The 27,805-nt window shown below is 44.6% G+C and overlaps 1 protein-coding gene across 3 annotated transcripts in view; it reads left to right on the top strand.

The window, feature by feature from the left end:
* LOC142859966 (leucine-rich repeat-containing protein 37A-like) overlaps positions 1 to 13,310 on the top strand; it is a 50,423-nt gene extending 37,113 nt beyond the window's left edge. For all 3 annotated transcript variants that reach the window (XM_075990617.1, XM_075990618.1, XM_075990616.1), the window contains 7 exons: positions 2,364 to 2,482; positions 4,762 to 6,485; positions 7,288 to 7,389; positions 11,852 to 11,901; positions 12,697 to 12,730; positions 12,806 to 12,951; positions 13,187 to 13,310. In XM_075990617.1, coding sequence (XP_075846732.1) covers positions 2,364 to 2,482; positions 4,762 to 6,485; positions 7,288 to 7,389; positions 11,852 to 11,901; positions 12,697 to 12,730; positions 12,806 to 12,951; positions 13,187 to 13,283 — 2,272 coding nt within the window. In that variant the 3' untranslated portion in view covers positions 13,284 to 13,310. The remainder of the gene's footprint in view (positions 1 to 2,363; positions 2,483 to 4,761; positions 6,486 to 7,287; positions 7,390 to 11,851; positions 11,902 to 12,696; positions 12,731 to 12,805; positions 12,952 to 13,186) is intronic.
* The last annotated feature ends 14,495 nt before the right edge of the window (positions 13,311 to 27,805 follow it).

The raw sequence follows: 27,805 nt of genomic DNA, 5'->3' as shown, positions 1-27,805 counted from the left end.
TCCTGCCTTCCTGCTTTCCTGCTAGCTCATCTCAAGTGCTGTTTGTGTCGTTGCCATCTTAACTCTTTACTAGTTGGTGTTCTATAATATTTAGTCATATGCAAACGACCTTTTACCATGTATGCTTACTTTAAGTCAGAGTCCACACTGAATGAGGTGTCTGTGTTCTGGTTGAGGTTTGGTTTCGTTTTGGCTATGAGGCAGGGTCCCTCCTGTAGCCTAGGTTACTTTGAACTTGTGATCATCAAGTCTGGCTTCTTACTCATGTCTGTGTGTTTTATAGATTGGCATCTCAATCTGTCTTTGTTTCCTGATGAATAGTTCAGGACAAGCATCTGGCACTGCCTTCCTGACGGGAATTTCAGGTGGCCTATTGTGTCAAATCCGATCACCCAAAGGTGGTATGTTGAAGTTCTTTAAGTTGGTTTTAAACATGGTATATTTTTTTTTTGAGATAAAGTTTTTCTGTAGCTTTGATGCCTGTCCTGGAACTAGCTCTTGTAGACCAGGCTGGTCTCGAACTCCCAGAGATCCACCTGCCTCTGCCTCCCGAGTGCTGGGATTAAAGGCATGGGCTACCACCACCTGGCTAAACATGGTACTTATAAGGTAAATAATCTATGGGAATTTGGGGAAGCCCCACTACAGATACCACATGTTACCAGGGAAATTAGGGTTAGGAATGGACTCAAAAGGAACCTTGAAGCCAATTAGAGTAAACAAACAGACTAAGCAAGCTGTGGGCTCAGCTGCTGCCTGGAAGTATCAGACAAAAGGAGGAAAGGGGGAGACCACGCCACTCCAACAGCTACGTAGTTAAAGGGGAGCAGAGAGCATCATGGCGGGGGGACAGGCCCAAAGGACTAGAAAACGCGCATCAGGCTGTGGCCAGCATCTAGAATGGGATCGAAGAGAAGGAAAGTGAAAATAGCAGCTCTCAGAGTAAGGACTCAGGAGGGCGTGGCGACTCCACAGCAACCACAGGGAGGCCAGGAATTCTGGGAAGGAGAACAGATTGTCTCATCTAAGAGAAAACCGTTCTCACCTCATTAGCATGGTTTAAGTTGGGTCTACCTTCTTGTGGAGTGTTCCCTTCAAGGGGTGGCTGACTTGCCCAACTAGAATGGTGTCACTAATGTCCCAGATCTGAGTCCCATCCTCTTGACCAGAAGGAAAGGTTTTCCTCAATGGACCTTCACTGCTGCTGTACCACATGTCCCCCTCAATGGGCCTTCACTGTACCACACGTCCCCCTCAATGGGCCTTCACTGCTGCTGTACCATGCTTCCCCCTCAATGGACCTTCACTGCTGCTGTACCATGCGTCCCCCTCAATGGACCTTCACTGCTGCTGTACCACTCGTCCCCCTCAATGGGCCTTCAGTGCACCACACGTCCCCCTCAATGGACCTTCACTGCTGCTGTACCACGTGTCCTCCCAAGCATCTTTCACGTGGATGTGCCTAAAGATAAACTTGTCTGAAGCAATTGTTACTTGGTGATCTAAACTGACACATTTATTAACTGGTGTTCTTTTGGAGAATTACCCAGCTTTTGTTTTTGAGTACTGTTATCAATTCATGGACTCTCTTTACAATTACATTTTACTTACTGTGGTCTATGTGTGTGTGTATGTGTATTGTGTGTTGTATATGTGTGTGTGCATGTGTCGTATGTGTGTATGTGTGCATATGGTATGTGTGTATGTGGTATGCTTGTATAGTTGTGTGGTGTGTTTGTGAGGCGAGTGTGTGTGTGTGTGTGTGTGTATAATTCTAAGATCAAGCCCAGGACCTTGCACTGATACAGGAGTACCATACCAAAGAGCTGCATCCCCAGCCCTTATTCTTTCAGCTGCACATTATGAGGCTTGGTCAGTTGTGATCCTTGATGCCATTGAACTACATGACATAGCTTAAAGGAGGAAGTTTTAGGTTTAAGATGACTTCTAGTATCTTCCACTTAAACAGAAATAAATTCTCCCTAGGTTGGAGGCTTGCCCAGGCCCTTCTTCCTGTGCATGACCAACCCAGAGTGAGACTTAAGCTGAGGAGAGGGACTTCTACCATCAGTGTCACCTGGTTCTGTTCCTGTCACCTTTGTTATAGGTGTGCGCGCACGCACACGCGCACACACACACACACACACACGCACGCACGACACTTGCTCTTCTGTTGAACACCTCTGTCCTCCTCCATGATTACTTTCAGTATCAGAGAGCAGCAATTTGCCATTGAGTCCCCACCCAACTGAACATGCCTCAAGAACTCTGTCCTCTGCAACCCTGTGGTGGCCTTGGCCTGCCTCTTCTGTACCTCAGTAAGGCTTTTCCAGTAAACCAATTCTCTGTTTTTCCATTTATAGAATCTTACCTAGACATATGGCCTGCTGCCTCTGCAAATATAAAGCTGATATTGAGGTTGTCTGCAAGACAGTCAAACTGCATTGCCATGCTGGATGTCTGACAAACACCACACATTGTCGTGAGTCTCTTGCCTGATGAATGTTTTAATTTTGACATATAATGTTTAACTGGTAAAGATAATTTCGTTTTAAATTACTTTTTATTTTAATTAAAATTAATTATATCACTTCCCTTCGTGCCTTCCTTTTCCTCCTTCCAACCTCTCCCATATCTCCTCCCTCTCAAATTGACTTTTTCTTGATTATTATTGCTATATATACAGATATATAAACACATAAATCTATAATAGAACTTGCTGAGTTTTTTTATGTTGCTTGTATGTATCTGATTGATGGCTGACCACTTTTATTGGATAGCCAGTTAGGAAGCTCATCCCTGGGAGGGATAGACTCTGCCTCGCTCAGAGGCCCTCAGTTTTCTGCAGCTCTTTGTCGAGGAGTGGGACCTCGTGACCTTTAACATGTATGCCAGTGTTGTGCTTTTTCTGGGTGTGTGTAGGCAACTGTATTTTGAGGTATCATAAACATAACTTTCTTGTCACTCCTAGACAACAGAATCTCACATCTGACTTCCTGATCCTCTGGCTCTTACAAGCTTTCTACCACCATGCCCCCTTCTGTGATGTTCCTAAAATTTAAACTAACAATTGTTTATTTCTATTCCTTCATTCGTAATAAAACTCCCTAGCTTCTAAATTTCTCCCTTGTGAAAATTGAACTCTCAGATATTAATGCATTATTTAAAAATATGACTGTTGAGTGGGCAAACGAGATAACTCAGAGGGTCAAGATGCTTGCCACACACATCTGGTGATCTTAATCAATCCCTGGAACCCCCATAAAGGTAGAAGAAAAGAACAAACTCCACATGGCTCCCCTCTGATCTCCACACTCAAACCATCACACATATACATCATGCACATACAGACACGTATGTATGTATGTATGTATGTATGTATGTATGTATGAATGAGCATACATACACAAACACAAAACTAGAGAGATAGTTTAGTGGTTTAAAGTACTTGCTGCTCTTGCAGAAAACCAAGGTTCAGTTCCCAACATCCACACTGTGGCTCACAATCATCCATAACTCCAGTTCCAGGGGATCCTGTGCCTGGCCTGACCTCTGCAGGCCAGGCACACATGAAGTACACACACACAAATGCAGGCAAAACAGTTATATACGTAAAATGAATCCTTTAAAAGTACATACCTATTAGCCAGGTGGTGGTGGCTGCTGCAAGGGGGCATGCCTTTAATCCGAGCACTTGGGAGGCAGAGGCAGGTGGATCTTTGTGTGTTCAAGGCCAACCTGATCTACAGAATGAGTTCCAGAACAGTCAGGACCACACAGTAAAACCTTGTCTCAAAAAAGCAAAAGAAGGATATACATATAAAATTTTCCATACATGAAAAGAGCAGAAAGGGACTGGAATGGGAGGGGTAATATGTGAACTATATGTGCACTGTGCTTGGTACCTTGCTGCAGTGGTCTCTTATATACTGCACTGTGGTCTAAAGCTGGCTTTATGTACATGGTCTCAGGCACCCCTGACCTATAGGGCAGGTGTAGATGGTTTTGTTTGGTTTACTTTTGCAGTTTTTTTATTAACACTACTATGCACTTTTATTTGGAATCCAAGAACTTCTCGTTCTAGAATCAGTAAATGCTGCCAGCCTCTCCTAATGGAACATGCCCAGATTGGCCAGCTCTGTATTTGTGCTCAGCCTCAAGTTTTTTCTATCCGCGGATCAGTTGTGTGATTTTTAATTAACTGTTTGATTGTTTCTTGAGGCAGGATTTTATTATATAGGCTTGACTTGCCTGAGATTCCCTGGATACTCCAGGCTGGCCTTGAACTCATACAGATCTGCCTGTCTCTGACTCTGGAAATTTTTTGCCAGGATCACAGGTGTATGCCACCATGTCTGGTAGCAAATGATTTTCTAAGTGTTTTTCTAAACTGAGTGTGGTGGTACATGGTGTTAATGCCACCTACTTGGGAGGCTGAGGCAAAAGGAGCCATTCCAAGGCCATATAGGCAATTTAGTGAGACCCTGGATTCCAACCACACCCTTTTGCTGAGGCAGGAACGTGCACAACTCTCCGTCAGTGCCCTGTGTGCACGCTTGTGTGTTCTAAGCAGCTAGTTTGCTAGTTCTGTCCTCTCTGGTTGTCATTGCCAATTCATAGGTTTAAATTTGAGTTTAGTTTTCTCTTCACTTCCTCCGGTATTTGCTGGCCCCTGATTTACTTGGTTGGGTTGAATGACCGTGGACTGAAAAAGGGCTGCCAGCATTTTCTGACCCAAAGCAATCTCTCCATCTTTGACAGTTGAAGCATCTATAGGGAACCCCGAAGGACCATTCATGAAGGTGTTGCAGGCCCGGAAGGAGAACACCAGCACTGAGGTCACTATTGAACCAGAGAGAGCCTATTCAGAAAAAGATGATCTTAGCTCTTCAGGCTTCATGGACGAGCAGCTCGACTTTAATGATGAAAGTGATGTGATTAGTGCCCTGAATTACATACTGCCATATTTCTCAGAGGGAAATCTGGAAGATGTGGTGTCGACATTGTTACCATTCATAAAACTACTGTTTTCTAATGTACAAAATGCAGACAGTTCACTGGAATCCTACAAAAATGATTCAAGGAGGCTTGCTCTTAACCCTGTACCAAAAGCAAATAAGATGGCTTACAAAAATAAACTGAATAAACTTTATTTTCTGGAGAATTTATTAGATGTAGAGATTGGTGAGGTTAGGAAGAAAGAGAAAACTGCCATGCTTATGCAGCAGTCTGGCCACTTGAATCCCAAATTTAAACAACGAAAGAGATGGGCACCTGCCCAGGCAGAGGAAAACAGTCTTGCAGAAATTGACAAGGCAGAGAAAAGACTCCACAGCCTGAACAGAGTACTCAAGGGGACAGGAAGCATACAGAAAAGGCACTTTAAGGGAGTGAGTGACAAGAGCCTGTGGAATAAGCAGAGTGTCCAGACACCTGTGGAAAGTATTGCCAAAGACAGGCAGCTCAGGAGCCCACCCACAGCAGAGTTGCAGCAGCTCAGTCTGGTTCAGAAGCCCAAGACTTTAGTAGAAAATTCCTCCCACCAAGAGCCCTTGCTCAGAAAGGAGCATGGGGAGGCAGTGTCTTCTTCCCCAGCAGAGTCACTGGTGGACAAGACTCCCACTACAAAATCGCTGCCTGAGTTCATAGACAGACGAAAAGACTTGTCTTACACCATTTTTGTTTTAGAAAGTGCAAATGCCAATGCGAAAAGAATGAAGGGGTCTAACCCTAGTTTACTGTCTGAAAATAGACATAGAAACCTTAGGAAGAAAATATCTCATTTCCGGTTGATTGCAAAGAGTCCAGCATCCTCTGCAGTGAGGAGTCTGCTAAATTCCCCTGCAGAAGGGGTCTTTTCATCTTTAGGAGACCTGAGTTATGCAGAAAAGCCTTTTTCACAATTAGATGCTGCCTTAGAACCTCCTACAAAAAAACTTCTTGAAGAAAATCAGGCAGCAATAGATGATACTGTAGAAAACATCCTCAAACCAGCCCTCACTGGGCCTAAAGAAGCTGCATTAGAAAATATTCCCCCTGAGAATCCTACTGTAGAGTCTAATGGGTCTACATCTGATTTACTTCCAACTGCTCAGCAAACAAGCAAGCCACAGTTAGACTTCACCTTGGGATCTGACTCCCATGACCATTTCAAAGATTTTGCTTACCCATTACTGATGTCACCAGGTGAACGCTTTGAATCTCAGCTAAACCAGCAGCTGCAGCCCCTCATCCCCAACAACAACGTGAGAAAGCTTATTTCTCACGTTATCAGGACTTTGAAGATGGATTGCTCTGACCCCCGTGTACAACTGTTCTGTGCCAAGCTCATCTCCAGAACCGGCCTCCTGATGAAGCTTCTCAGTGAGAAACAAGAATTCAACTTGTCCAGGGCCGACTGGGATACAGACCAGTGGAAAACTGAGAACTACATCAATGAAAGCACAGAAACCCAAGGCGAACAGAAGGATCTGGAACAAAGTCAGGTGAGGACGGTGCTGGAACATGGGTCCTGTGTACCCTTTCAGTCACTTAAGCAGAAAGACCAGGGCCTCCTACTTCAGATCTTGTATTGTCCGCATAACTCTAGCCCAGCCAACACAATGATTCCCACTGTATTTTTATATGTACTGTATTATTTTGTTTTGTTTTTGAGACAGGGTCTCACTGTGTAGCCCTGGATTCCCAGAATTCTCATGCAAACCAAATTGGCCCGGAACTCACAGAGATCCACCTGCCTCTGCCTCCCAGTGCTGCGTTTAAATGTGTTTGCTACCACACCTAACTTTTACTGCGTTTCTAAATTTAAGACATGGAAGCAGACTTAAAACACAGAATATAATAAAATGTACTATAAAAAATCACGTAGCATATTGCATTCAGTATGATCTTTTATAAATAAGAAAGCTACTCACCTGGAAGAATGTTTTTAGGGTTTTTTTTTAAAAAAAGAAATATTGTTTTGTTGTTCCATATAGATCAAACTTAGCACCTAGTACAAGCTAAACAAAGGGTTCAACCACAGAAGTACATCCTGAGGCCTTGGTTCTTTGAGTCAGAATATCACTGTATAGCCCAAAATAGCCTGCTCACTTTGTGGCCGAAGTTGATACCAAGCTCATGGCAGTCCTCCTATCTTAACTTCCAATTCCCAGATTATATACATGAGTTACCAAGCGCAGCTCAAGAATGACTTTTGAGCAATTAGCCTTTACTTTTTTTAATTCTTTTTACTTTATTATTTGGCAACAGAAATGCCTATTTATTCATTTATCTTGTACTTTTTAGCACACAAAAGTTCCGGGATACGGCTACAACAACAAAGTCATCTTGGCAATATCTGTAACTGTAGTAGTGACCGTGTTGATTATCGTTTTCTGTCTCGTTGAGGTAAGGACAACAATACATTCCTGTGTCCAGAATGTGCTCGGTCTGTGTCATAGGTTTAGAGGCCACGAACTGAAAACCTGAGCCGCTGACCCTCTCTGTCTACAAATAATGTCCCCGAGTGTCCACAGGTACTCTGTGAAGTCGGGCTCCTCAATGTCAGGTCATTATGTAACGTTCTGATTTGGTGTCAGCCTGGTGGTGTTGCTGTGAGAGGCTGTGGGAGCAGTGGAGAGTTCTCTGTCAGTGAGGATGGTGGAATTTTGAGGCTAGAAGGCAGAAATCAGCATGGGATCAGTTCATGACCTCCGGGAGGATGTCCTCTGGCCCCTGTACAGGCAGCACCTCCACACCTAATGTGGTTGTGACCTCCAGGGAAATCTCTGTAAAGTCCTATATTGTTCTTTAGTGGAGTGTACTGTTCTCCACCATGCTGGAATTTATTTGTACTTAAAAAAAATTATGTGTATAGGTGTTTTGCCTGCATGCATGTCTGTGTGCCACTGTTGTGTGATAGATGTTTTTCTGGGGAGACCACACACACACACACACACACACACACACACACACACACACACACACATTACTTACCGAGAAAGTCCATGACAGACCACAGTAAACATTGCACCATTTTGGTGAAGCAGTGAGTCTCTTTATTAGGGTTACTAATTTACAAGGAGCAAGTGTGACTCTAAAAGAGCCGCATCACCAGAAATCCTCTCCCAACATGAGCAGCAGCTCCCCAAATCCCCAAATTCTGGGCTCTCTCTGCCTGCAGAGCACCAGCCCCTGCCACAGTCGGTTGTCTCCATCTGCAGTTACCGCTCAGAGTCTCCAGTCCCAGCAACTTCATCCCCTTGGTTCTGTTGGGCAGGGGCCCTCAAGAATCTTGCATGATTTTGTTTTTCAAGACTTGTGACCTTTTGTTTACCTCCCATTTACTGCTTGAGTGTAGTAAGCCTTCCCTTTCCCTCCTAGAAGAAATGTTTCATCCCAGAGGAGCATGCCCTGGAAAAACCCCTCTGTGCCTGATGCCCTCAGAGGCAAGAAGAGGTTGTGGGATCCCCTGGACCAAGTTAGAGGTGGTTGTGAGCCACCATGTGGGTGCTGGAATTCCAGTCCTAGGTCCTCTGGAGGAGCAGTGTGTGCTAGAGCGGCTGTGCTCTTAACCACGAAGCATCTCTCCAGCCCTTCACACGCATTTTCATTCTCTTCTGCCCGTTTGGATGGTATCTGTGAGGACTGGACGCACACCGTATTTTCCTGTAGTAGATAGTCAAGGTGTTTGTAAAGCTTTTTTGGCCCAACAAACCTCTCTGCGGACAGATGGAATAAGCCAAATCAGACCAGATCAAACCTAATTAGAAAAAGCCCAGGTTTAATGGATAGCAGCGCTCCTGGGTGGTCCTCCGGCAGAACATGGAGAGGAGGAAGGAAATCTGGGGAGACCATGTGTTTGTTCTCTGGGGGGCAGTTTAAATAGCCTATAGGAGTGGTCTTGACCCTCTCTGTGAAGGGGTCACCGTTTGGCGGGCTTTCTCAGAGATGGACTCTGGACTGCAGCAACTCCCAGGAGAGGGGGCTTGAAATAGAACTTTCTATCCAACATCCCAAAATGGATGCCAGAGGTTGGGGTGAGACCCTACTCAGACAGTGTTGAAGAGAAAACTGACATTAAGTTAACTACCAAAAAAGAAAAATAAAAATCTAATGCATATTTAAAGTAGCATACAGAACCAGGCTTGGCGGCACACTCCCATAATTCCAGCACCTTAGAGGCAGAGGCAAGAAAATAGGGAGTTCTAGCCACCCTCAACTACATGGTGAGTTGAAGCCAACCTGTGCTACATTAAACACTGTCTAAAAAGTCTAACGATATTTTTTTTAAAAAGTAAGTATCATATAGAGAAAAGCAATGGACAGACCAGTTATTCTTAATCATTTGCATGTATAGGCGAGGTTTGGGGGATTAATTTTAGGTCTTGTGCAAGCTAAGTATGTTCTCTACCACTGTGCTACCTGCCCAGACACTAAGACTTCTGAAATATCACTCTAACAATTGGTCATTTGGGGGATTTGTGGGCAGCTACTAAAAGATACTTTTCACCTTAAAGAAACATATTTTACTAAATATGAGGAAGAAATGAGTGAGAGAAAATAGCAGTGGTTTTAAGAATGAATGTGGGGTGGGGGAAGAGTTGTCTGTTTCCACTCCATAGGCAGAGGCCTTTGCTGGGTCTGGACGCTGTCTTCCACATCCTTCGGGATAGAAGGCTTGTGCCTGCTGAGCACAGCACAGAGTTCTCCATTCTTTGTCTGATCTAATCTCAGACTCCTCTGGGAAGAGCTTATCAGCCTCTCCTAGGGTGAAGAGCACCTAGGCCCAGTGGCCAAACCAAGAGTAAATCTCCCATTCATTCCCCTGATCCCTAAGCCTGCACCCGGACCCTTCACTGGTCAGTTTCGCCCCCTCAGAGACAAACAGGAAGTACTGGGAGTGTGAGAGTACTAGGAAACCATTGCAAACCACCCAAAGCGTTAATATATTTCGTGGTAAAACAACCCAGTGGAAAAGGAAAGTGTCTGTAGCCGAGGCCACTCATCTACCGGCCTGTGCCTCCTTCTGTGTATACAGTGACATATATTTACACAGTGCATAGGAATATTGCACAATCTTCCAGAAGGGCAGCCATTGCTCTTAACTGCTGAGCCATCTCTCCAGCCTCTTATTTATAGATTCTTTTAATCTGCCTAGAATTTATTTCATTTTTGGTGGGTATGGTTGAGTCAGGGACCAACCTCCCTCACAAGAATATCTAGATGTGAAATAATTTATATTGACTAATTGACTCTTTCTTCACTGGTCTAAGATGCATCTCCATCTGGATGCTTACCTGATCCTGACGTTGTTCTTGCACCAGTCAAGAATCACAGCATTAATCAGAGTTGCTTTGTACATTAACTGAGCCCCACACTGCTGGGTAACTCCCGCTGGTTACATTAACTGAGCCCCACATTGCTGGATAACTCCTGTTGATTTGACAGGGCAAGCTCCTGTTCTCTGTTCTGTTTTCCATACATTGTGTAATCATTCTTAACATTTCCCTACCAAACGTCAGCTGATCTTATTTGTTTAAAAAGAAAGGAAAAGAAAGAGAGAGGGAGAAAGGGAGGGAGGGACGGAGGGAGGGAGGAAAAGAGGAAGGGAGGAAAGAGAAAGAGAAAAAAGGAAGAAAAAAGAAAATAAATGTTTGTACTGGGGACATGGCTCAGTGGTTGAAGCACTTTCCACACAAACATGAAGATTAGACTTTAGATTTAAAATTCTCAGGACCTGGGGAATTCCAGTCAGACATGGCGGCATGCTGGTCACCTGTAATTCCCATCCCAAAGGCAGACGTAGGATTGCCCAAGAACGAGCTGCATAATGAGGCTAGTCATATCAGTGAGCTCTGGATTTGATGAAATCTGAGCCAGGGAATGAGATGGAAGAGCTATCTAGATATCCAACATCAACCTCAAGCCTCCGTAATCATTCACACATGCACATGTGCCCACACATTCACCACACATGTGGGCACATACACGGAAGTGGGGAAAAGATCAGATTGCATAGAACGACATGGCATTTTCAGTTCTACTTTGACGGTTGATGCCTTTCCAACATGCCTCACCTTCACTGCTGCCTCTGCTGCTGCCACCCCCTTCTCCCTCTCCTCCTCTTTGAGATTAAACCAGGCCCTGCACTCTACACCGAGACAGATCCACAAGCTTTTGCTGTTCTAGATTGCCTTTTGTTTTTAGACAGAAACTCTCTCTGTGGCTTGTCATTTCTTAGTGTTCTTGAAAATAATTAGCATTTTCATCAGAGAATTTACTCATCCTAAGTTACATTTGTTCTGAAACACTGCCCATCTCCATTGCTATCATAAATGAGAACTTGCTTAGTTTGTATGGGAGATACATGCAAAATCTATTGGGCTCTGTATCCTGCTCTCTGTATTTTGTCTGTATTTTGTGACTAGCCAACAGTATTGAATCCTCTTATTCTAATGAAATATTAGTCGATTGTCTTGGACTTTTTGGTTGTTCATTGTTTCAGATAATAGCAATAATAGTTCCCTCCTCCTCAATACCATGTTTATTTTCCATATTACATTTCAGAAGCTCACCAGAGACAAAGGCTCGTGGCTGTGGTCAGAGACATTCTGCTCTTGCTCTTCTCGTATATACGTTGATGAAGTTAAAGATATTCTTTGACTTTTAAGAGTTTTTATTAGGACTTGTTTAATTTTAGGTAAAAGGGTCAATACACCATATTAAGTGAAAACTACATGGGACCCCCTAAATGAGGTGCTACAGAAGAGAAGAGCAGCGGGTAGATGTCAGCTAAGGAAAGGGAGTAGATATAGATTGGAGACTTCAGTCACTGTTATAATCATGATCATGTTTTCTTCCAAAACAGATTCATTTTCACAGAGCAGAAAGACGTGGAGATGAAGAAAAGTCCACAGGGTAAATACAAGATTAGCAATTGTTCAAAGAGAACCTGAGAGCTAGCAGAGAGCTTGGGTCTCATTGGGGAAACTCAGGAAGAATGTTATTTCCCCTAATGTCTTGCCTGGCTCCCCAAAAAGGCAAATGTACACAAGACTAACAAAGACATCTCCAACTGTCACCATTTCTTTAAGGAAAGGAGGTTAGGCTGTGCCTGTTCTGCTGCTGGCAGCATACAGAACTCACTACATAGCCAAGGCTGGCCTGAGAATCTTGTTCCAGGCTCCCAAGGATTGGAATCACAGGCATGATCCACCATGCACAGCTAGCTGTGCCCTTTAAACTGCTCTTACAACTCCTCAGCAGAGGCAGGCTGCAGGGTGAAACCCTGTGAGTCTGTGAGCTGTGCTGTGGACTTGGGCTTTGTACTTGGAGGATAAAGCAGCTAGGCAAGCAGGAGCAGCCCCTCCCTCTCCTCAGCAAGTCTGCCTGTGAGAGCTGATCTGCAGGAGAGCAAAGGGCTCCTGCCCAGGGTGGCTTCTTCAGAGGGAGAAGTTGGTTCAGTGGAATAAGTGGGCTACTGTCATGCTGGTGCCTCTGCTCCAGGACAATTCACAGGCAGAGATCTCCCCAGGGGCATTGTGGGGCCTTACAACAGCCAGATATGCATGGAATTGTTGTTAAGTCCCAGTGCTGGGGTGATCTTTGTTATGGGGAGAGCCGAGATGTCCCCAGACAACACCACACACACACACACACACAGCACAGCACAGCACAATCACTAACTGTCTTCTGCATGTGTTTTCTTCCAAGGAGTAAGAAATGCTACAAGGACAGTGAGAGTCAGGTAAGCCCGAGACTCGGTGCTGTAGCTGGAGAAGGTGGGGCTAACAGAACTAATGTCTCCCTTTCTCTTTCCTAGGAAGGATTTTTCTGGCTAAAGTGGCCACTATGGCTTAGGGATATGTATAGACCTCTTCACGACACACGCAAGAAAAACATGGCTCAGGATCTACAGGACAAGGAGTCCTCTGGAGAGGAGGAGATTTTCAAAAAGAATGTATCAAGGTAAATGTCTAGCTCAAATGAGGAGCTAAGGCAAGATGCTCAGTGGCTCACAGATTTATTCGAACATGACATACGAAATAAGAGCATGCCTGAGGGAATGCAGGTCAAGGAGTCCTCTGCACAGGACGATATTACCATTCAAAATGTATCACGGTAAATGTCTAGCTCAAATGAGAAGCTAAGGTCAAGTTCCTCATTTCAAATTTTGAAAGTCTTGGCATTGCTCTTCTTCCAGGGACGTCAAGGGAAAAGTGATGCCGCCGGCCCTGAATCTGTCTATCACTGAAGCAGAAGAGAGTGAAGCAGCAGATGACGATGAAGGCACAGAATGATCTGCTATCATTTATTAATAAATTACTTTGCTTAGATTCGTGAGTGTCAAAGGCCTTTGTACACAAGTAAATGAAAATCGATGTAGAGCAGTTTAGAGCTGAGCCAGTAGGATGACTTATCACATGAAAGCAGTGGCCATGCAAGCCAATGATCCAGAATCCAAGTTTAAAAAAAAATGCTGCATGGGTAGCAAGCATCTGTAATGGAAGCACTCATGGGCAACATAGGAGGTGAAGACAGAATCACTTAAAGTCATCTAGCCTGGAGTACAGAGCAAAAAAACAGATAAGGGACCCTGCCTCAACAAGGTGGTTGGCCAAAACCAACTCCCAAATATTGTCCTATGACTTTCACGTGATTGCCATAGCATGCATGAACCTAGACACTCCTCTCCTCCCCCCCGTACACACATACACACACATAAACACACACACACACACACACACACGATTTCAAAATGGGGAATGTGCTTACTGAACACAGAAAAAATACTGACTATTCAGTGATACAAAGACTGGCACCTGTCATGGATGCTCAGCATTCTGGGTCCCCAGAGAAGCAGTGTGGCTGGGGAACCACCGGCCTGCGTGGCTGGCTATGGGTCCAAGCAGAGCCAGTGGCCCTCTAGTCCTCACCTGGCTGGTCAGTGAGCTGGTTGCAAAGGAGGTGTCGTTAGCGAGGCATCTTAAAGGACAAGAATAGGGAGTATCTTGAAGACAGGGGAGGCAGTGGAAGCTGCACCCACAGCTGCCCCCTTGGAATGGTGTGTGTACTCAGTGCCAAGCCCTGGGCTGGACTTTTATGTCTTATGCCATTTGCCCCAACAAACTACCATAGCAGCATTGTTCCAAACTGTTTTCGGGTAGCTGGGGTTGGGCAGGCCTGTAATCTCAGGACTTGGGAGGTCCAGACAAGAGAATTCCTACAACTTCAAGGTTAGTCTGGGCCACCTTGAGGTTACCAGTGAGGTCCAGGCCACAGGACTTGGAATGTAAGCAGAATGCAGCCTGCTCAAGTACCCTAGACCACACATCATCATAAGCTATTAGACCTTTACAGACCAAAGCCTCTCAGCCCTTACCCTGCCATGCTGCAGAGACAGCGATTTGGAGAAACACAAACCTTACTGTGGACAAAAGTCAGCATCCATATGGAAGGTGATGCCACTCTTCCTGAGGACCAAGGATGGAGCAGGCACAGAGCTGGGCACTTTAGTTACAATGTTGACACAGGGACAAAAACTCTCAAGCCAGCTCCAATGCTACACTTGAGTGGAAGGGCTATTGACCTTGGTAACAGTTAGAAACAAAGAGAAGCTGACAAACAAGAATAGAGGAGCCTCTGTTGCTGGGCTTCCCAAAGCCTGGGCCAGGTCTTTCCACACAGCTGCTTACATTGTTCATTTCTGAAAACAAGTTTTGAGAAACGTTATTCTTCACCCCAGAACTGGCAACACAAGCACTTTCCACATCCATTTATTTAATATTACTATTCATTATTATTAGCATTATTTATTTTGGTTTTTAGAGACAGGGTCTCCATATGTAGCCCTTACTGTCCTGGGACTCACTTTGTAGACCAGCGTGGCCACAAGCTCACAGAGATCCACCTGCCTCTACTTTACGAGTACCAGGATAAAAGGCATGCATAACTGTGCCAGGCTTCATATCTTTTAGACATGAGGGAAACGGTGTTAGAAGTCAGGGGCTATAGTCTCCTGCTTGGATCATCTATCCCTATTTCTGAGGTGGCCATATCCCTCTTATCATCCCTTCCTCTCTCCTCTGGCCCTCGCCATCGTCAGAAATTGTCTTGATTCTCCTGGTAAGGAGCTATAGCTGCACCTGACCCTCATGGTCATCAGAAGCATCGTGAAGGGGGAAGAAGGACATGTAGTGAGAACAGAGCAGCCCCAGACAAGAGGAGCCCTGACCTTCCGTGTCTGTGTGTTTAAGAACTTAGAGTAATGGTTGTCTAGAAACTGCTATCATTCTGGATAAAGAGGGTAACTAGAGTTGTTAGGGTGCAAGCCTATGTCCCAGCCCTCAAAACAAACTAGGCTCAAAAGGCTGATAGAGGAAACAGTCATGAAAAGGAGAAGAAGATTTATCCAATGTGGCCACATCGGGAAGTGGACTCTCGAGTCCATCTTCTTGGTCCTGACATAAAGTTTAGATTCAAATAGAGGGCAAGAAGTATACATTACTAAGTAACCCTGTTCATGACATAGCTCTGTTCCCGTCTCTCTGGCACATTGTTGAGAATCTCTGACTGACCCAGGCTTCGGCTTTTTCCTTTTCCCATCACTAGATTGTGGGGAAATTTCAATTTCTTGGAAATCACTATTTTAATAATGTCCTGGTTAGTGTTACTATTGCTGTGATAAAACACCATGACCAAAAGTAAGTTGTGGAAAGGTCTGGGTAGTTCAACAGTGTTGAAAAGTGAAGCCCTGCCTTTCATCTCCCTCTGCTCCCTGAGTGTGGATGCAGTGTGAACAGCTGGCTCCTGCTTCTCCCACCAAAGTTGTGTGAGTTTTGTTTGTGTTCTGACAAATAAAGCTTGCTTGGAGTCAGAGGATAGAGCTAGCCACTAGTTAACCATAGAGGTCTGGAGGTATGTTCAGAAAGGAGACAGGATCTTGGCCTTTTTAGATGGAGGACGAAAGAGGTAGGAAGGGACTATGGCTCTCTCTCTCTCTCTCTCTGCTTCTCTAATCTTTCAGGATATTACCCCCAATTCTAACTTCTGGTTTTTATTGATAAGATTAATTAGATTTATGCTTCAACTAGCACCCAACTTTTGGGGCACAAATTTATGAAATAGCTCCTTGCCAGTTGCTTGCAGGCTTTGGCCAGAGCTGCATGTGGAAACTGCATCCACCAGGGTCACCTCACCATCAGCTTGGTTTTCCTTATTTTTCCTTTCTTCCCCTAAGCCCTCTGAGTAAGTCTGGAGTTTTTCTGTTGCAGCCTCTCTGCAGTAATCTCCACAGGCAAAGATAGATGCACAGGTGGAAACAAAGACTCTGAAATAAAGATTGACCTAATGTTGCAGGATATTTGATTACACTGTGAACCCTGAGATTGTACTATTTACTGGAAAGCCATGAGTTGTGCTGTGGCTCAGCCCTACCACACACCTTATATCTAGGTTTTCTGTTTGAATATTCTAATCATGATTAAATAAAACCAATCACAGGTCAAGGGCAGAACAAGCAACCAGTTGACAGGAAAAAGTCATAGAGAATAAGAGGAAGTCTGTGGAGGGAGAGACACACAGGAAACAGAAAGGAGGGACATCCAGTTGGAAGAATTTCCTTTGAGATGGCATAGGAGAATACACTCTTGCTGGGATGACAGCTGAGGAGGGTCATGCAGGTGCTTTCTCGCTTTCTCTCTCTCTCTCTCTTTTCTTCTCTCTCTCTCTCTCTCTCTCTCTCTCTCTCTCTCTCTCTCTCTCTCTCTGAGTTTGCAGGTGTTCACTTCAGCATCTGGCTCTCCAGTCTATATTGTTAAATTGAATAATTGAGATTTAGTCAAAAAGCAACATTTGGTGCTCCAATGTGTGGCAGAGAAATCATGCCAGCTGCAGACAAATAGGAAAGACATCAGGTTTGTTAAGACACCTAGAATGTCCTCAAAGAGTTAAATAATATTAAAAGGGGAAAGACATCAGGTTTGTTAAGACACCTAGAATGTCCTCAAAGAGTTAAATAATATTAAAAGGGGAACATTTCTCAGGTTAAGGATGAGAAATATCATAATTCAGGAATTAGAATCCTGTAGAGTGATACAGAAAGACTGAAATTAGAAGCAGGAAATGAAAAGATAAATGACTTATCTGAGATTGACATAATATCAATTGTTATAATTACTATCAGTCCAGTAAATCATATTTTATCCTTAATCGTCACAGTGGTTTTCCTGTGCCAAATACGAAAAGTGGATTGATAAGCTGCAATCCTTAGAAAGACATATAAATGAAAATAAGAAAACTACAAACAGAGGAATTTAGACAAGAACCTACTACATCACTGCATGGTGAAATTGAAGAGGAGCAGCCCAAGGTTGTTAGGATGCAACCTTAGTTTATCCAGTTCGTATACAAGAACTACAAGGAGACTATAGACATCCTCAAAGTTTTCAAGAAGTTAATAGAACTCTATAGAAATACTAGATTGGAAGAGATTTAAGGAAATGGTTGTTTCATATGGTAAGCATTCATCCTACATGAAGTAGATATTAACATCATATTAAACTCAGAACAGAATTATCTCCCAGGACTAGAAAGACTGGGCAACAGCAATATGGGAAACTGGTCCTCAGTTACAATGACAAACATGGTGGAGAGAGGAAGTGAGGAGCATAGAACAATGAAATAGGGTTAGAGGCATTAATATTTCCAAAGATTGGTTTCTAGGTGAAGGTCAATATGCTGAATCACAAAGGCAGCTTAAATTTGATGATCATACCTTGGTGCTATGTCGTTTAGCAACTTTAAATGCTTGGGACAAGGTTGAAGAATCAGGAAAGAAGTCTGAGTCCTTTACTAAAATTATACAAGGCCCCCAAAAAGCACACACTGATATTTTGCAAAGATTAACTTCAGATATAAATAGAATAGTATATCCAGAAGTCAGACAAAATTAATGGAATCTCTGGCTTTTGAAAATACTAATTCAGAATGCAAAAGGGTGATTGTGCCTTTAAAGGCAAGATCAGCACCAACAGATGAATGGATTACAGATTGCTATTGGATCTCACGTTTATGATGCTACTCAATAGTAAAAGATATTTCTAAAATTTTAAGAAAAATCAAAGTATAAGTTGTTCTAATTATGGAAAGCAAGGTCATTTGATAAGGGATTGTAGGCAAGGCATTCCTAGAAACAGTATTTTTTTTCTAGAGCTAATCTTTAAAGAAGGCCCCAGGAGTATGCAGAGGTGTGGCAAAGACCAGCATTGTACTAATGAATTCAGATCAACAAGGGACAGACAAGGTAACATTTTGCCATCAGGAAATGACCTAAGGGACCTTCCTACAAGAACCTGATATCAAATTTGATATAATCATTACCTGTTTTCATTGGAGAAACCCATTCATAGAGCAATTAAAAGATTTAATGCCTATTGTTAAATCAACACTGTTTTAACTTGAGTAGGGAATACATGAACAGGGAAGGTCAAGCGCATGCTGGCGTTGTCTACAGAGACACCTGAACCAAGCTCAACAGACAGCCGTGGAGCCTCCATGGGTCAAACTAGGCCCTCCATATGCCAGAGACAACTGTGAAGCTTGAGTTATTTGAGGGACCCCTGGCAGTGGGGCCAGGATCTATCCCTGGTGCATTGAGGTAACTTGATAGATCCCATTCCCTCTAAGGGAATGCCATGCTCGGACTTAATGCAGAGGGGAGGGGCTTTGTCCTGCTGTAGATTAATGTGCCAAACTGTACCGATTCCCCATGGGAGCTCTTATCTTTTGGGGGGTAGGTGGGAGATAGGCTGGGGGGAGGTAAGAGAGGGCAGGATGGGAGGGAGAACTTTAGCTAGAATATAAAATGAAGTTTAATAAATTAATTAAAATAAGAGTGAATGAGTGAAGGTAGTCAGGGCCTCAGGATGTTGCCTGGGTGGGGGTGATCGCTGGTTTGGTAGACAGTTTAAAGCTCTGCATCCTCTTTTCTACTGCACATGGAATGCACATGCATTGAGCACGGGCACAAAAAAGCTAATAGGGATTTTCCCCTACAAATTCCCTTAGAGGACTCAATTTGCTTTATTGAACAAGCACACCTTCTTAGTTAGGGTTTTGATTGCTGTGGAGAGACACCATGACCACGGCAACTCTATAAAGGAAAACATCTTATTGGGGGTGGCGTACAGTTGGTTCTGGGGGTTTAGTCCACTGTCATGGTGGGAAGTATGACGGCATGAAGGTGGATATGGCGCTGGAGAAGTAGCTGACAGTTCTACATGCAGATCCAAAGGCAGCAGCAAGAGAGAGTGACACTGGGACTGGCTTGAGCATCCTAAACCTCAAAGCCTGAACCCCAGTGATGCACTTCCTTCAGCAAGGTCACACCAGCTCCAATAAAGCCACTGCCTCCGAGTCTATGGGGGCCATTTTCATTCAGACTTCACACAGGCAAGATGAGTTCAAGCCAGAGGGCCCCTCCACCCCTGTAACTGGATGTAGCTGGTGTATGACTGGATGGAATCTGTGGCTGGATGGGATGGTCCTTAAGGGGAGGAGATGTTCATTCAGTTGTTCAGAGTGAAGTATGCATGCCGCTTGCAGATTCAGGCAGGAGTCTTGGCTGCCAAGGTGTGCATATAGTATGTGAACATGTATGCACAGACCTTGGAATGCTGGGCGGGTCATGAGAAGTGTATGTGCATAGCACAGAAACCAAGTGCGGTTCCCAGGTCACTAACCTTTTCCCTATGTCTGCCTGCCCCAGTCCCCCCTCCCCCGGCTTGTTAAAGTACCTTTTCCTGGTCCTTTGAGGTAGCTGTTCAACCCATGGAGCCGCTGCCCCCTCCCTCTTGCCCCCCTTCCCCGCCATCTTCCACCTCTGAAAAACCATTCTCCTCTGGCTAGCATGGATAGTTTCAGTTTTTTTTTTTTCAAAAGTCTAGACTACTTACTGCCTGAGTATGGCAACGTCCTTCCTTATCAATACACCAATACTTTCCTTCATTTTTTAAAAATTCATGAATTTCCCAGGAAGTGGACTGAGGTAGGCTAGAGAGATGGAAAATGATGGGGATAAAGAAGAAGAGGCCCTCACCTAGAGCTTGGATTGAGAAGCAAGGATAACAGCACAATGAACTTGCGCTCTGAAGGCTGCTGACAAAGATATAGTATTGCCTTTAAAGATGTTTTTTAAGGGGGAAACGGTAGGTGAAGGGCTGGCTCGGTGGTTAAAAGAAGGTCTATATCAAGGAGACAGCAACGCAGCTCCACTCTGTCACCCACAGAAGCCTGAGAACCCAAGTTCTATTCCCAGCACCCATGTCAGGTGGCTCCCAGCCACATGTGACCCCAGCTCCAGAGGCCCTAAGATCAGATACCTCTGGCCCCCCTGGGCACCTGCACCCATATAGATATAAGTAATTAAAAATACTCTTTAAAATAAGGACCTTTTGGAATTTAGACTAACAACGAAGCAGGTTTAAAGATGGCACAGATGGCCTTGTCAGCCTTCTCTCCCAGAGGTCTCTTGGGAATCCAAACAAGGCTTAACTTTGTTTACAGGGAAGCAATCCCACCGACCTTCATTCCTGAGAGCTAGACTTTTACCTTATCAATTGGAATCCTCTTAAATGCCCAGCTCCTCCTCGGGAACCACCCTGAGATCTGATTTCTGTCCCACACCCACCTTTAAAGACACTTCAAACCCCGCCAAAATGACGGTCTCTATAGTACATGTGACTCCTATAAGGGCAGTGGAGCCCTGCTCGCTCCCCCGCCACCCATGCTCTTGAATGTGCCTTTTGTTCTGGGATCTCTTTTAACTCTCTTAAGCCTATAGTAAAATATCTTCTATAAACCCCCAACTCTTCTTTGGATGGGGTCACCCTGATACTCTTTTCTGCATGGAAGCCACAAGTATTTGTTTAGCCTGAACCAAGTTTCTAAGAAAATTAGGAGATGCCTCAAGCGCCCAATGGTGGCAGAAGGGCGCTTCCTTTTCTGTGGGAGTAATAGGTTTTCTTTCTTTTTTTTTTTTTTTTTTTTTTTGGTTTTTCAAGACAGGGTTTCCCTGTGGCTTTTGAGCCTGTCCTGGAACTAGCTCTGTAGACCAGGCTGGTCTCGAACTCACAGAGATCCGCCTGCCTCTGCCTCCCGAGTGCTGGGATTAAAGGCGTGCACCACCATTGCCCGGCTAGTAATAGGTTTTCTATATCATGATATCAGGTTCCTCTGTCCACACAGTAAGCCAGGTTAAGCTGAATTGAAAAAGTGAATGAACAGGTTGAGTAAAGCAACTCCCAGGTGAGTTCTCCAGTCCCAGAGACAGAGGCAGGAGAAGTCACACCCCTGCCAGGATTAAAGCAGGGAGCTTATATAGGTTGTAGGCAAGGGGTAATGACATGCCTGTCTAATGACATGTCTGTCACAAGCTGGGTTTGTGCCCAAGTACGATCAAAAGCTGAGTGCTTTAGGTAAGAACTTGGGAGGCTGGCAACTTCAGGGGAGAAGCTCTTGTAGCCACCAGAAATGTGGAACTGGGTTTTTTGGTGCCTTCCCTCTGTTGGAGATTCTCTGAGAGGGAGGACTTTGGAGAGAGAGAGAGGAGAGAGAGGAATGGGGCTTTCCGGATCTAGTATAGGTGAACTGGAGGTTCCAACTGAGCACAAAGCTTGTTTGGAAGTTTGAAAGGAGGACTCAGGGTCATTTTGCAAAGAAGCCATGCAAAGAACCCGCATTTTGTCCATTAGGGGAAAAAGGAGTTCAGCAACGGTAACAATGTTCTTAGTCTGGTTGCTAAAATAATTTCAAAAGGATCTTGGGAGGAAGCTGAAGGGTCATTTTACTGTATCTTGCAAGAAAAACAGGCCGGACAAATTGTAAATTCTTGAAGCTGCTGAGGCAGATGATGGAGGTGTGGGAGGAAGACGCCTTTTAAGTCAGTAGTGGGGGTCTGTAAGGAGCTATAGGATCTTTAGGGAAAACAAATCTCCATATGCTATGGCAAGCATGCTTCTGGGTTTTTTTTCAGCATCTAAGGAAGGCATAGAAAGGGGAAAAGAAAAAGATTCGGTTTAGAATTAGAAAATGAGAAAAGAGGGTGGGCTTAGCAGTGAGGGTCTGAAGCGGCATCTGGGGCGTGTAAGTCCATCACTTCACTAAGGGGATAATTATTCCTCCCATCCCCTTAGCAAGCCTTCAGCTAAATCAGCTTCCCTGAGGGGTGGTCTCTTGACCAGGTGACTGGCAGGACCACTTTGAGGGGCCAATAGTATGTAATCTCTCTAATCCTGGAAGCAGATTAGACTGTTATATCTAGTTAGCATCTGAGGGAGAATTTAAGATTCTATTCTTTTAACCAAGAGAAAATAGCTGTCCTTTAGAGGATCCCAAGAAAGTCCCCTGTTCCTCCATCCTTTTATATGGTAAACTGGAGCTAGAATCTAAAGCGGATAATGAGACTATCCTCAGCGGCCTCCAAGATTGCTACTACCTGTCTAGCCACACAACATCCTCCCCAATAGTTGAGGCCAGAGCTGTTGAGATGGCTCAGAGGACAGGAGCCAAGCCCAATGCCTCAAGTTCAGTCCCACGTGGAGGAAGGAACTGACCCCCTGCATGTCCATTCCAAATTTTGCTGTGGCATGCACGTCTATACACATGCACACACACACATACGATGAAATAAATAAGGGAAATAGGAAAAGAATTGAGACATTAAACTTGTAAGGAGATGAGCTGCTATGCACCATCCGTCTGGCTCCTCAGAGCTGAAGTGGGCCGTGGAAATGTTGCTGGACATTGTTGCCTGGATCAACATTTCCAGACTCTTGGCATCTTGTTTAAAGAATCCAGGCAACACAGATTGCAAAGTGGCAAGGAAACCGTATTCAGAAACAATACAATAGTACAGTGAGCAGTGGACTCCATGATTGTCGTGCTGTGTAGTGTTCAGTATCTGCAGCCTCCTTTTAAGGGTTTGAGGAACAGCAGAGTTAGTTGTTAATAATGGGTTATTGTAGTAGTAGGAGTGGCGAGGCTGCATCCCCAGCACCCCAGCCGCCTGGCTAGCTTATGCCTCGAAATAATTACACGGACACTGTATTCTTTTAAACACTGCTTGGCCCATTAACTCTAGCCCTTACAGGCTAATTCTCATATCCCGATCAACCCATCTCTAATAATCTGTGTAGCATCAGTCTTACCGGGAAAGATTCTAGCCTACGTCCATCCTGGGTCTGAGCTTCATGCGTCTGCCTCAGAGAGCAGAGCTATCGCGTCTGCCCGGGAGAGGGGAACATGGCGTCTCTGAGCTCACTTCCTCTTCCTCCCAGCATTCTGTTCTGTTTACTCCACCCACCTATGTTCTAACCTATCAGGGCAAGCAGTTTCTTTATTTAATTAACCAATGACCTTCCTCCATCAGGTTATGGGCAATCTTCCTGTTTTGACTGATAGGCTTGGATTATGTAAGTCTTTGCTTGGTTCAAATATTCTTTACCATGATCCGTCTGATTTGAATCATATGTGTCCCAATTATGCATAGACATACGACAGTAAATATAAGATTTTTCCATAAAACCTTGGAGGACAGAGTTTCTCTGGCTGGACATGTATCCAGAACCAGTTTAGGCCGAATTGGCCCCCTCCTTCTCATTGTTAGATATGTTCTAGAATATGCTTGAATGAAAGCTGGCCACAAGAGTTACTAAGGTGAAATCAGGAAAAAGGAACACTCCACTGTTTGACATGCGGTGTATATGCAACTTAATGCAGGTGAGGGCCCTATGCTACGAGACTAGTGAGTGTGTCTTCATAGCCCAAGCCAGGCCGAGTCCTAGGTTGCTAAGCTATTCCTGTGCCTGTGGGCTACTGAGGGATTCGGTCTTCTTGGAGCTGCTGGGTAGGGGCCCAGAACTGAGTTGGGCAGATACAGTCTCTCCTACGCTTTCCTAATGTTTTGACGTCTCCATTGGGAAGTCTATGAAATCCCCCAGACAAAGGCATCGTTGGCAATGATTACTAAAGTGGTCTTCTTTGCTGAAGCCTTGGGTAATCAGGTTTGTTGGATTCTGGAAGAGAAAAACTGTATATGCTCATTGAGAAGTGGGAAGGCAAGGCTAAGCAACAGAAGCAGAAACAGCACACGCATCCCAAAGAAAGGAGCCCTGGTACAATCAGGATAGAGGTTTCGGTGTTGAGAGGTTTTGGTCAGGCTTTCATTGAGTCTTCTTGGAGGACATTTTTGATATTGTGTTAGAACTTTCCAGATATTTCATCTGGAAATGATGTTTGAATAATAGCCCAAAAGCAACTTAAGGAAGAATGAGTTCATTCTGATTCTAGAAGCTTAGTCTATGAAGGTGGGGAGGGCATACAGCAGGAACAGGAAGCTGGGAGATCATGTCTCAACCACGCATGGAAAGTAGGGAATGCAAGCAGGAAGTGGGCAAGGCTATAAACCCTTTAGTCCACACCCAGTAAAGTACTTCCTCCAGTGAGGCTGCACCTCCAAAAGGCTCCATACCCCTCCCCATCCCACTCCTGCCAAGCAGCACCTCCAATTGGGGACCACGTGTTTAAAACTATTTGGGAGGACATTTCTCATTCAAAACACAACATCCACATTAGAAGACGCTGGCACTCACAGGAATGTCAGGTGACAGGCAGAGGGGGGCACAGAACACCTCCTAAAGGGCCACAGATAGTCTGAGGCATTTTCTGGCTCCCATCTTGTAACACTTTAGCATTTCACAGTCAGCCAATCTACTGTGTAGCTGATTTAACACAGGCACAGCTTTTTCCCGTGGAAACTTCTGCTTGCCCTTGTCCCTGTTAGCCAAGCATCACATTTTGTGCCTGCAGAGACCACACATTGCCTAACATCCACACTGAATGGAAGGCTCACTCCTAGAATCTGGTATCAGTAAGGTTGAACAATCAGGAAAGTAAGCTTCAAGAAAGAGAAATAATCGTTAAGGCGTTAAGGCATAAAGCCCTGGATCATATCAGGTCTGCTAGACATCTGATAATTTTATGCTGTGCTTTGTGTCTGATACAACATTTACATGTAATACATAATAGGAAGTTGTGGGGTTGTTTTTTTTTTTTTTTAAATTTGGGCAATGAGGACTAGTCCTGGCAGGAGTAATCCTTTACCAGGCTTTATGGACTCTTTTTTTTATTTTTTTTATTTTTCAAGACAGGGTTTCTCCGTAGCTTTTGGTTCCTGTCCTGGAACTAGCTCTTGTAGACCAGGCTGGCCTCGAAACCAGGCTTTATGAAAGTGGAGGATTGAAGAATGAAGCGGGGTCGGGTGCCCGCAGTCATCCCATGCAGCCACATCCATTCATGGCGCCTAAGCATATGCACTGCTAGCCGAATGCAGTTCAGAAATCTGCGTCTTCCCTCTGGTGCACTTGGCAGACCTGGTGTTGTGCCAGGAGAGGTGGAGCGGCCGAGCCGCTTGGTGGTTGCTCCTGCTTGGGAGGAAGGAAATCCTGTTGATAAGTCAACCCGGACTCGGTATGAGAGTAAGAGGATGGATCTTAAGTTTCTCTTCTCTCTTCTCATTCTTCAACATCTGGCCAGCCAGTTAGTCTCTCATGGCTTCGACAAGCTCGTGCTGCTGACTGAGCAGGCACTAGAGAGTTTGCACTGGGGTACCCCCTTTGTCGCCGCTGACAGCGCACCCTCGAATAAAGTCCTTCCACCTGCTCCAAGAGTGGAGATCCTCAGCAGCCCTCAGTTGGGCTACTGCCTCCCCGTTCCTGGACGGGGTCCAAGTCAACCCTGTCCTCTCTCCAAGCCCCCTGATAACTTCCTCACATTGCTCTCTGTCAATCAAGTTCCCGTAGCCAAGCCTCTTGGCAGGTTTCTCACACTCCGAGAGGATTTGCTCTTTCCTGGCCTTGGGGGCTCTCTCGCTGTTGTGCCTGTTTTGAGCGCTCATGAAAAGAACTGGCCTAGGAGACTGAACGGTGGTCTTGTGAGGATGGGTTGTCACAAGTGTTTTTCTAAATTTATTGACCCTGGCATTGAAGTACCTGTAAAAAAATATGAAGAAGGGTGGTCTCTGAGGGAGCTGGCGCTGGCGGGCCCCGTACATCCAGCTCTGTGGCTCCAAGGCTTCCCTTTGCCTGGCTGCTTCTTGTTCTGACATTCCTCATTTCCTTTTTCTTTCCTTTCTTAACTCTTTGCCTAGAATGACTTTACTGAAGAGACAATATACTGGTTGCTTTCTTTTATTCCAAGCTGGTGCCAGAAATCAGCATAACCACTCGATTCCACGGATGTGGAAGGCTGTGCAGGTTCAGAATGTTTCTCTTAGGCTTATAGAAGAGCAAGCTTGAGTATAGTCTTTAGGTTTCTTTTTTATCTAAGTCTCTGTCATTTTATCAACAAAGACTTAGGAGCCAGATGTTGGGGTAAAAACTTGCAAGCTCAGAGAGGCAGAGAAAGCACCCAGCTGCTTCCTCCTCTGCCATTGTCCCCAGAAGGGGACTTTCTCCTACGCTGCCTGGAGACACCCTCCAACCTCCCCTCTACTTCTTGTGTGCTTCTCTCTCTATCCTCTGGACTTTCACCCACTCTGTGACTTTTTCATGGAAGTTGGTTGCTTGCTTGCTCTCAACCTATGGTTGATTTGATTTAATCCTGTTTATAATATTCAAGCAGAAAGCTCTTGGATTAACTTTGTGTACTAGGGCTGAGCTATCCCAGCTTGATACTGAGTTTGCGTTACCCTTGCCTTTGGCCATTCCATCCCCCTAACAGGAAACTGTGCTTTAACCAAATGTTGTGTCATTTGGTCAGTCCCCAGAGTCCAATGGGTGCCTCTTTGGGGGGAGGGGTGAACAAGCTTAGGAATGGGAATTATGGGTAACTGAACTATTTCCTCAGTGCAAGAAGGCAAGACCCCTTTGCTACCACATCCTGGTCACAAAGAATCAGACAGGTACCAGTTCCACTGTAACACTTTGGCTTCCAGGGCTAAGCCTGCAAAGGACTCTGTCTTCAAACAGATCCAGTCCACCATTGTATGGGGCACTCTTAGGACTGATCCTAGGGTGGCTGGCGGTGACTGAATATAAGGTATTCCATGCCTTGTAGGATGTCCAGATTTGTTTCTCAAAGAAGGAATATTTATTCTATGTAAGTGGAAAGCATTTGCAAAAGAAGCCAACAGGCAAATGTTGGTAGACTCCTTTTGCTTTATGAAGGGTTCCCAGTTGCCAAGTCACCAATAAACATGATATCCATAATTAGGGTATCTGGCTCAATATTGGCCAGGGTTGCACGCACGGAGAAGAGCTTACTGGCAGTCGCAAAAGCTGCTCTTTGTTCTTGCCCACATTGGAAATTAGTTCCCTTCTAAGTAAGCCTGTAGAAGGTTTCTATAATAACCTGTTAATGTAGTTTGTGATTTCTCTAGTATGCAAACCTACCAATTAGGAACTGTATTTGAGTTTTGTGCCTGGGTGGTGGGATTAAGGGTGCATGCCACCACCATCTTGTTCCCCATTACTCTAGAATTTAGAAAAGAATTTACAGAGATCCACCTATCTCTGTCGGGATTAAAGTCATAGGCTACCAATGCCCTACTGAAACCTTTTATCTTCAAATCACTCAAACTCTTAGAGATTTAGAAAACAAGTTTGAGCTATAGTAACCCTTTGAATTTATCTAAAACATTTTAAATCTCTTAACTATGCTTTAAATACCAAACAACAAAAATTTTTATTTAAGAGAAAACTGAAAAGCTGATGTCCAAGATGGCGTGGGCCACATGACAATCTACAGTCCGAATTCTAATATGGAG

The sequence above is a fragment of the Microtus pennsylvanicus genome, chromosome 11, assembly GCF_037038515.1.
Source record: "Microtus pennsylvanicus isolate mMicPen1 chromosome 11, mMicPen1.hap1, whole genome shotgun sequence".
In the NCBI taxonomy this organism is placed as follows: domain Eukaryota; kingdom Metazoa; phylum Chordata; class Mammalia; order Rodentia; family Cricetidae; genus Microtus; species Microtus pennsylvanicus.
Note: the sequence above shows the minus strand (reverse complement) of the source record. Positions and strands in the feature narration are given on the sequence as shown.